This window comes from Setaria viridis, chromosome 3 (assembly GCF_005286985.2).
Source record: "Setaria viridis chromosome 3, Setaria_viridis_v4.0, whole genome shotgun sequence".
Lineage (NCBI taxonomy): Eukaryota > Viridiplantae > Streptophyta > Magnoliopsida > Poales > Poaceae > Setaria > Setaria viridis.
The window spans coordinates 38,586,010-38,596,256 of record NC_048265.2 but is presented as its reverse complement, the minus strand read 5'-3'; the positions used below and the strand labels follow the sequence as shown (position 1 = coordinate 38,596,256).

Here is a 10,247-nt window from a genome sequence, read left to right as displayed (position 1 = left end):
GAGTAGTCATCTCGTCCATCGGGCGTCAGAAATTAGCGCTGTACAACCTAAGGCCCAGCCGGGGGAGGACATCGCCGATATTAGGGTGCGTTTGGTAGAGCTCTCAGAACTGATTCTATACTGAACCATCAGTAGCTCTGTCAAACAGTTTTATGGAGAGAAATGATTCTCTGTTGATTCTGTGAAGTGATTCTCTGAAATGAACTAAGAGGTTAGGAGATGAAAAAAGTAGCTTCTTCTGATTCTATGAAATGATTCTTCATCCTGATTTTAAAAGTTTATGCTGGAGAACGTAAGAGAATCACATTCAGCCACACAATCACTTCTATCATAGAATAAGCTCCTATAGAGAATCAGAATCAGATGGAGCTCTACCCAACAGACCAACCACGTCCACATCCGCATAGAGGTCTGGAGAGTTAGCCAAAGTTCGTTTTCCATTTTTGTTTCTCTAATTCTTGTGAAACCCTTGTAACGGTGGAGGGTTACTGCCTTACTGGTGCTCGTTTGCCATTAGCTATGGCGGCAGCCCCGCCTTGCCTACAGCATATTGAAGGGTGTTAAACATTTACAAAAACTAATGCTAAAGTTGAAAAAACTAGTTCTATAATTATGTGAAAATACTGAAATAAAATACTCAATTTTTGAATTTTTGAAATTAAAATATCATATGGGGTCCTGTTTTGTTCCTGTAACAATAATAAATAATGATTCAAACGGTTCTCCAGAGGAAAACACATTTTATGTTTTGAAATCAATAACAAAAAACCTCCGACAGATCACTATGGCACCACCCTGCCGCCAGGCGTTCGCTCACGACCGATGCCGCACTGTCGCACACGGGGCCTCATGTCAGCCGTCCGCTGTCCCTTTCACGAATCTTGATGCTGACCGTGACCGTTGTGGTCTTGTGGAGGCCAAAGGATGATCGTGACCTAGGGTAAAGCTGAACTCATCAACTCGTCGTATTGCGTTGAAACGGGATGAGCAGAAAAGCAATAAGCCCATTCAGCCCAGCCCACAGGAGAAGAGAAACCTACATTCCAAGCCCACTAAACCCAGCGAGCCCATCTCCTCCACTAGGGGCTAGTATTAGTACGCGGCCAGCCGCCAGAGGCGGGTCGGAGTTGAGCACTTGAGTTCCCCTTCTCCTACCCCTCACCTCCCGATCGCCGCCGCCACACAGCCTCCCCAACCCCAAGCACCCCCAGCTCCCCGTCTCCCGGATCGGCGCCGCCATGGTTTCGGAGGCCAGCAAGAAGAAGGCCGCCCAGAAGAAGGCCGCCGCGGCCGCCAAGAGGGGAGGCAAGGCAGCGGCGGCGTCCTCGTCCTCGTCTTCTTCCTCCGCGGCCGCGGCCGCGGAGAAGGCGGCGAACGGCGTCGCGGCGCTCAAGCTCTCCGACCGCACCTGCACCGGGGTCCTCGCGTCCCACCCGCTCTCCCGCGATATCCACGTGAGCGTCCCCTTCCGACCGAACCCTCTTCCCTCTTGTTCTTTCGTGATTCGCGGTCCGAATCTAATCCCCTTTGAGCTAACCCTAGACACGGGAACACCTGGCGCTTAATTTTTTTTCTTGTTCGTTCCGCCGCATGCTTGGTTGGGATTGGGCGGGTTGAAATCGCTAACGGCTTCGATCGATTTCCGGAGATCCATTATGCCCTGTTTGGTTCCATGGTAAACCGATCTGTCTGCTGGAGTGGTGTTGATATATGCAACGGCCTGTCACTAGTCTTTGGCTTCGTTTGATTAGAATATTATTCGTTTTGTTTGATATATGAATCCGCGAATATGGTGATTGGGAAAAGTTTTCAGGGGTTGTGAATAAAAAAATGGAAGTTCGTTTTAGTTAGCAAGGATAGGTAAATAAAGTGAAATCAACAAGGCCTTCAGTAGGGTTTCCTATATCATTGGAGATGCTTATTGGATAAACAGAGTAGGCTCCCGCTCCCCTATTGTGTTTATGCTGGCCACTTCTCTTTTAGGAGAAGGGAGTGATCTGCTGCTTATAAATATCTTGTATTGTTTTTTTCTGGTTTTGCTCCAACTTCTGCTTGGAGTCTCTAGCATGACCATTGATCATTGCCGTTCTATACTGTGCTCACTTAAGGAATGGATGTGCAGGTACAATGATCAATTAGTTACTTCGTTAGGTGTATATAGGTTTTACTGGACTGTCATGAGCGTTTGTTCCATATAAATTTCAAAGTTCGGCTAGGATGTAGATAGCAATAACAGGACACAGATTAGTGGCTTCTTTCATGTGACATGTGTCTTGTGCTATAATATAAGGTGGTGAAAGTGCCCTTTATCTTCATTTAAGTGAAACTCTTTTGTTTAAATATTTGTCTGCGGCATTTCCTATTGGTCAATTCATTTAAAATTCTGCTCACTGATTAGTGATTTCCTATTTGCTGAATATATGGTTTGAATGTTGCAGATAGAGTCTCTTTCATTAACATTCCATGGGCATGACCTTATTGTGGATTCTGAGTTGGAGCTCAACTATGGGAGGTATAAACACATTTCAATCATTTGTTCTCATTCACAGTTACGATGAGCCATGCTGTTAGAGCATGTCACTGATGCTTTTACCTGTTATTATCAGGCGATACGGGTTGCTTGGCTTGAATGGCTGTGGAAAATCTACTCTTCTCACAGCAATAGGCTGCAGAGAACTTCCTATCCCTGAACATATGGACATATACCATCTCAGCCATGAGATTGAGGCTTCAGATATGTCTGCACTACAAGCTGTTGTTAGTTGTGATGAAGAAAGAGTCCAGTTGGAAAAGGAAGCTGAAATTTTGGCTGCGCAGGTGAGCCCTTGAGATACAGAATAGTTCATACCTTTCTGCATATATCCTAACCAAGATCTCTTTTGACATTTAGGATGATGGTGGTGGTGAAGCTTTGGATCGTGTGTATGAGCGTCTAGATGCAATGGATGCCGCAACTGCAGAAAAGCGGGCTGCTGAAATATTATTTGGTTTGGGGTTTTCCAAACAGATGCAGGCAAAGAAAACTAAAGATTTCTCTGGTGGTTGGCGTATGAGAATTGCTTTGGCAAGGGCACTGTTCATGAATCCAACAATCCTTTTGCTTGATGAGCCAACAAACCATCTTGGTAAGTCTTGGAAAAACTTAAAATGAATGGAAATTGAATTAGAAATTCTTTGTGTGGTGGATAGTGAATCAGAACCCTGCTAACATTGAATTTTATTTACACAACTCGGAACTTCATGCATCATATATGCACATTTGCGTTGCCAGGCAACTTCAAGCATTGGTAGATGGATTCATTCTAACATAAGAGACCTTGTGCACTTCTCTAATGTTTTCTGTAATTCCTCCCAAATTTATTTATTTGTTGTGTATCCTGTCAAAATTAAGTTTCGGCTAGTCATGTGATTTTGTTCTTTTGTGGCTGTGCTAGCCACTTGTAGGGGAACATAGCAGTTTCTATTGCAATGAAACATTATAAAGTCCCTTGGATCTCCAAAAAAGGTCGTTCAAGAAAAAATTTCAGTCAATGCCTCATGAACTTACCTCTACTCTTTTGCAGATCTTGAGGCATGTGTCTGGTTGGAAGAGATGCTAAAGAATTTTGACCGTATACTTGTTGTCATATCACACTCTCAAGATTTTCTAAATGGAGTGTGCACAAACATCATCCATATGCAAAACAAGAAGCTCAAGTTATACACTGGTAATTATGATCAATATGTCCAAACCCGCTCTGAGCTTGAAGAGAATCAAATGAAGCAGTACAAGTGGGAGCAGGAACAGATTGCATCAATGAAGGAGTACATTGCCCGCTTTGGTCATGGTTCTGCGAAGCTTGCACGTCAGGCACAGAGCAAAGAGAAAACTCTTGCAAAGATGGAGCGTGGTGGTCTCACTGAGAAGGTTGTTAGGGACAAAGTACTTGTGTTCCGCTTTACAGATGTTGGCAAGCTTCCGCCACCAGTGCTGCAGTTTGTTGAAGTCAAGTTTGGATATACACCTGATAATCTCATATACAAGTGTCTTGACTTTGGTGTTGATCTTGACTCTAGAATTGCATTGGTTGGTCCCAATGGGGCAGGGAAGAGCACTCTTCTGAAGCTCATGACTGGTGATCTAGTTCCACTAGATGGCATGGTGAGGCGCCACAATCACCTCCGCATTGCGCAGTACCATCAGCATCTTGCAGAGAAGCTGGACCTGGACATGTCGGCTCTGGCTTACATGATGAAGGAATACCCTGGGACTGAAGAAGAGAAGATGAGATCTGCAGTCGGCAGGTTTGGCCTGTCAGGGAAGGCGCAGGTGATGCCGATGAAGAATCTCTCCGACGGGCAGAGGAGCCGTGTCATCTTTGCATGGCTGGCCTACAGGCAGCCACAACTGCTGCTGCTTGATGAGCCTACTAACCATCTTGATATTGAGACCATCGACTCCCTGGCAGAGGCGCTGAACGAGTGGGATGGTGGTTTGGTCCTGGTGAGCCATGACTTCCGGCTGATCAACCAGGTTGCTCAAGAGATCTGGGTGTGTGAGAACCAGGCAGTGACTAGGTGGGAAGGTGATATCATGGATTTCAAGGCACACTTGAAGAGCAAGGCTGGTCTATCCGATTAGAAAGCCTTTTATTTTTCTCTTCGGAGAATTATAGTCAACCATGAGCTTTTTAACTCTGTATCACGAAGTCCCAGTTTTCCAGTAGCAAATTACCAGAGTTTATGTTATTGTCCAGTAGCAAGTTATCGGAGTTTATGTTATTGTATCGGATTCCTTGTGACTTTCATCAGAACATGAGTATTTTATAGTACCTCAAATGCTATATATTTTTTGGAATGGTTTGTGTATCGTAAGTTTGTTGAGTTTATGTGTTGGAATTTCTCCAAGTTTGTGGATCCTATAGTAGACCACTGGTAATGCACGAGCACAAGGTTGAAGGTGTGGCTGCAAAATTATTCTTACAAACGCTCTTTATGAAATGTTCTCTACGGAAATGGCACTATGGCTGTTTCAAAAGTAGTATTTCATTCTGTTAGGATTTTTAAGTGGCATTTCTAGGTCATCAAGCGTAACCACTGCTATAGCTTGAGTGTTAGCATTATACCTGCGCCGAATACTGATTTTGGCTGGTGGGTTTCAGTGAACGCTGTGCCCATAGCTCAAATTGTGGTGCTTGCTATAGTGCTATTTCTTTTTTGTTTATGTCCATGAGTCTTGGGATATTCGAAATTGTCTTTCTATTTGAAATGGCCAAATGTCCCACGTGAGGTTGTTATGCAACTTTTGAAACAGGAATTTAAATTAAAACCCTACCTACCTCTAGTATATGAAAACTCAAAATGATTAGTTTTAGTGTAACTAAATTATATGAGGTTTAAAAGCGGGACGTTACGTGCATGCACATGATTTCCTCGCATGAAAATTTAGCAGTTCAAACATAGATCAAATGATGTAACTAATAAAAACAATAATGTCAAGGTTATTCACTACTATCTTTATTCCTCGCAAGAAAAAAAAACACATATGCCTCGTCATATTCCACGCGTCCCCATTTGGTTGTCGAGACTCGAGAGGTAAGAAACTGGAAACACCAAAATTAGCTTGGTTTAGAAAAATTCTAGCCTTGAGTCAAATGTAATGTTAGAATTTTCCTCCGGCAGATCAAGATTTGATGGGGGTCATACTCCAAACAGCCCCTAGCCATATGTCGAGCTCCACCTGCATGCCACGCGCAACGGAGGAAAACCACGCGTTCTAGATTGATGGGCGCAGGATGCTCTGCCCTGCCGGCCACAAACGGGGACGCCGACGCACGCATACGACGCTGAAAGGGTGCCGCGTGAGCAGCGGGAAAAGAACCTTCTCGATGACAACGATCGCGTTGCACCCGGGGGACGCGACAGTAGCGGCTGTTTGGATATTTAATCTTTATCACATCGAACGTTCCGATGCTAATTAGAAGGACTAAACATAAGCTAATTATAAAATTAATTGCAGAGGTTCTGGGCTAATTTACGAGACGAATCTATTAAGCCTAATTAATCCATAATTAGCAAATGGTTACTGTAGCACCACATTGTTAAATTATGGACTAATTAGGCTTAATAGATTCGTCCTGCGAATTAGCCTCCATCTGTGCAATTAGTTTTATAATTTATCTATATTTAATACTCTTAATTAGTATCCAAACACCCGATGTGTAGCCTCTGGAGCCAAACAGACCCTAAAACAGACGACTACGCTAACTACGCGGACGCAGCATGCGTTGCGCGAGCACCAGGGATTCATACGTATTCCCTTTGAATTCGAGAATTCCGACGACCCAAAGGCTCTCGCGTCATCTCCCTCAGGTGATGCGAGGGCGCACCCACCCCCACCGCAAAAGGGCCCTAGATCCCAATCCTAGCTCGGCCGCTGCTGCCACCACCGGCTGGCCGGCGATGGTGGCGCGTGACAGTGGCGACTAGCGGAGGCTCTAAGCGGCGCTGACACATTTCCTCTCGCTCTTCTTCTCCCTCCCACTCCTCCCCTCCGTTCCAAGATTCAAAGAAGTCAAGCACAAGCTACCCTTTCATCCCCACTCCGAGCAATCTACCATGGCCGGATCTGGCCTCACAGGTCCCGGATCTAGCCATTGGCAAGGGGATGGGGCTGCCATGGCCGGATCCATGGTGGGACTCAAATCCGGCTGCTATTGTGCTCGGCTTCCCCTCGGCGGTGGCGGGAGCGGCCTAGGCTTGGCAACTCCTACCTCGCTGGTCAGCCGCTAGTGTGTGGTTGGATGCGCTCGCACTGCAGCCCAACTCTCCCTGTAGGAGGGCACGCTGCGCCTAGCTGCTGGTGCGAGCCACCATAGGCTCAAGCTGCTAGGCGTGCCGTGTGTGGTGCCGGCGGTCGTGGTCCATCGTGGCTCGTCCGAGCCGTCCATAGCTATCATGGTGGGTTCTGGGTGAAAGTCCTGCCCGGCTCAAAGTCGGTGCCGGTGCGATGGTGTCTGGCGCGTTATATCTTCCTTGGAGGCGTCGTTGAAGAACTTGGTGCTCCCTTGTCTTGGGTTTCTTGGTGAAAACCTAAGGGCCTGTTTGGTTTGGCCTGCTAAACTTTAGAGGCTAAAAGTTGCTTTAGTGACTAAAACTTTAGGGGTTAAACTTTAGTCCACCTATTTGGATCCACGAGCTAAACAACATTTATTGTATTGAACAATGACCTATTTGCCCCTAATTATTGCTACCCCTCCCTTTTTCCCTCATCCTAGGCTTTTTGCCTCCTGCCACAATTTCCTGGCGCTTGGCGCCATTAGCTCCCAGGCGTCCCTCCCGCCATCTAGTTCCTAGCGCTTGGCGCCATAACCTCCCAGGCGCCATTAGCTTTCCTGGCATCATTAGCTCCTGGTGCCATTAGTTTCCTGGCGCCCTTTGTTCCTCCTGGCGCTAGTTCATCCCTGAACATCGCTATTTCATTTTGGCTAGCCACGGTGCTAGCAGCCCTTTTTTTATTCAAATCAAATAATGTTCAAGAGTCCACAAATGTCATTGTTACAAAACAGTAGAGCTACAGCCTATTGAACAATCCATCAGCTATCCAATCCCAAAATTGCTTCATGTTCTAATCTTCATCCCGTGTTGGGTAGTACCTGCAATTGCTTGTGACGACAATGCTTCCGAAGGTGTGACATAGCTTTCATCATGATCCGCCCTCTCAAAGTTCACATCACCAAGTGCACTCTCTCTAATGAAATTATGAATTGCCATGCAAGCAATAATTATTTGACTTTGCTTTGCCATTGGATAAGCCGGTCATCATCAGAATTTGATGATGATGAAGAATGAGCCATCAGAATCTGTACAAACATAAAAATTGATCAGACTTCATGCCATCATTTAGTTCATACATGACATCAAATAATTCAAACATGAAATGGTTCACATATGACACCAAATATTTCAAACATGAAATGGTTCACACATGACACCAAATATTTCAAACATGAAATGATTCATACAGGACATCAAATATTTGAAACATGAAATGGTTCACACATGAAACCATATATTTCAAACATGAAATGGTTCATACAAAACATCAAACATTATTTTGGGCCGAGGCAACCACTTGTACTTCATTTGTTCATGATCAGGTACAGTAGCTTCATTTGTTCCTGGCACACTTAATTTGAAGCCATTTCAACCTAGCTTCATTTGTCTTTATGTTGGCAAAAATGGTTCGGTTGTATCTTGTGGCAAACAACTCGGTAGCCATGAAAATCTCTTCTGACTCATCTGTTGCTCCACATTCCCGTGCCAACATGAGGCTTTGTTGTATCTCATAATCCTCTCTTTCTTGAATCTTCCATCTTTCTTCCATTTCCATTTCCTTTTCCTTCCTCCTGTATTCCATCTCCATTTCCTTTTGCTTCCTCTTTTCTTCCATCTCCATTTCCTTTTGCTTCCTCTTTTCTACCATCTCCATTTCCCTTTGCTTCCTATTTTGTTCTATCTCCATTTCCTTTTGCTTCATCTTTAACTCCATCTTAACCCTCATGGTGTTTGTATCTTCGAAGCTGCCAGCTTGCATGGTGTCTATGAGGCCCTTGAATATGTTTAAAAATTGATTTTTACCCTTCTTTGATGGGCTTGATGTTGTATCTTTTGTGTTGGAACTCCTCTTTCGACTGCTATTACTCATCGGGCATGCATCTACATCATTTCCCTCTTCCTCTCCCTCAGCATACACCTCATCCTCAGCATACTCATCCTCATTGACACCTCAAGCTATGGTGGACGATGTTCCATCAACAATCACATTGTGGAGCAGCTCATGCAAGTGATCAATATAGTGTGGTATGAATTTCTCAAATTTCTTGCACCCTACACTCTGAAATGCATACAAAAAACAGTAATCAGACCCTATGCACTTCACAAAAAATGGGAAAACAGCAATTTCCTGGAAAAAAGAACAGTACCTTACTATTCTCTTCCCACCACTTCTTAGAAGCTGATTGCACCATTAGGTTTTTTACCTAATCCTGATTGTGGCATGGCGAATTTGTAGAAAGCATATAGTTTCTTGCATTGTGTCCATCCGTTTCTGAATTGTTTGAGTTCATGGTTGAGGTTTGTCTATTCTTTGAATTTTTGTGCTATTTCCTTGTAACCTCTGGTACTCATGGTCCCACCTAGGCAATTCCCTAGCTGCAATTGCTCGACAGCTAGTTCACAAAAAAGACCAATGTTTTTTTTTGCTCCAATTAGCCTAGTCATACTTGTTCTAACACACAAAATGGGAAGATAAATAATCCACCATGAAACATCTTGCACATCTAGTCTAACATCAAGCCTAACAAACTATGCTAACATGAGCATGGAAAAAAAGTAGCACAGGATGCTTACAAAAGGATTGGAGCCCTCAGCTTCATCGTCCAGCTCTTCATCACCCCACGTGTTTGTGAACGATGGAAAGGCGGTAGCACCGGTAGAGGATGCGCCATGTCCCATGCCACTGCCGGGAGAGAACCTCCCACGAACTGGTGGCCAGAGGGGAGGACTTCCACCTGTAGTTTACTGTAGAGCATTAGCTATTTCATAGTAGTAGTTGTTCCATATATACCCAGCTCGACAAATTCAACATGCTGCAACACATCAACAAGGTTCATGGAGAATACTAGACCAATTCTAGCTAATTGAACATTTATTTTGACACCCTATAGCAAGATCACTCTACCAAGCTGGTTAACCTAGCAGCTCTGCAGTTTAGAATTCAGAAAAGCTATCACTGACGATAACACATCAACACCATACTGCTACGTATCTTGCCATGCATATCAATCACATCATCAACATAATGAGCAATCAAGGGAGGATTTGAACCTGCGGGTGGCGAATGTGAAGCAGTCACACTTTTTCCGCAACCACGGTGAGAACCACGTGTAGCGACACTCCTTCCCCAGCCGATCTAAACACCACCATTGCTCGATCGGGGAGGTTGAAATGAGCCGAGTCTACCGCCATCGCCACGCCATCTTCCACGATCCAGTAATCCCGAGTACTCATCGATGAAGGGGAATGCCTCATCCTGGGAGTTTAGATCAAGGTTCTCCATGCGAACCCTCCCAACCGAGACACTTGGAGCCGCTGGTGCATGCGATGGGAATTGGGACAGGAGCTCCAACTTGTTGAGGTTGGGGACGACAGTGGGATAAGGGAAGGACGGAGCCGCCGAGGATGAAGCCCCCTGCGAAAACCAATCA

General features: G+C 44.9%; 1 protein-coding gene across 1 annotated transcript; it reads left to right on the top strand.

Moving 5' to 3' along the window:
- Positions 1-1,122: 1,122 nt before the first annotated feature.
- LOC117848915 (ABC transporter F family member 1) lies at positions 1,123-4,854 on the top strand. Its single transcript, XM_034730503.2, has 5 exons — positions 1,123-1,454; positions 2,439-2,512; positions 2,607-2,817; positions 2,891-3,125; positions 3,564-4,854. Exons 1-5 carry the CDS (start codon positions 1,239-1,241, stop codon positions 4,619-4,621), a joined length of 1,794 nt encoding a protein of 597 aa, XP_034586394.1. The 5' UTR covers positions 1,123-1,238; the 3' UTR covers positions 4,622-4,854.
- Positions 4,855-10,247: the final 5,393 nt, after the last annotated feature.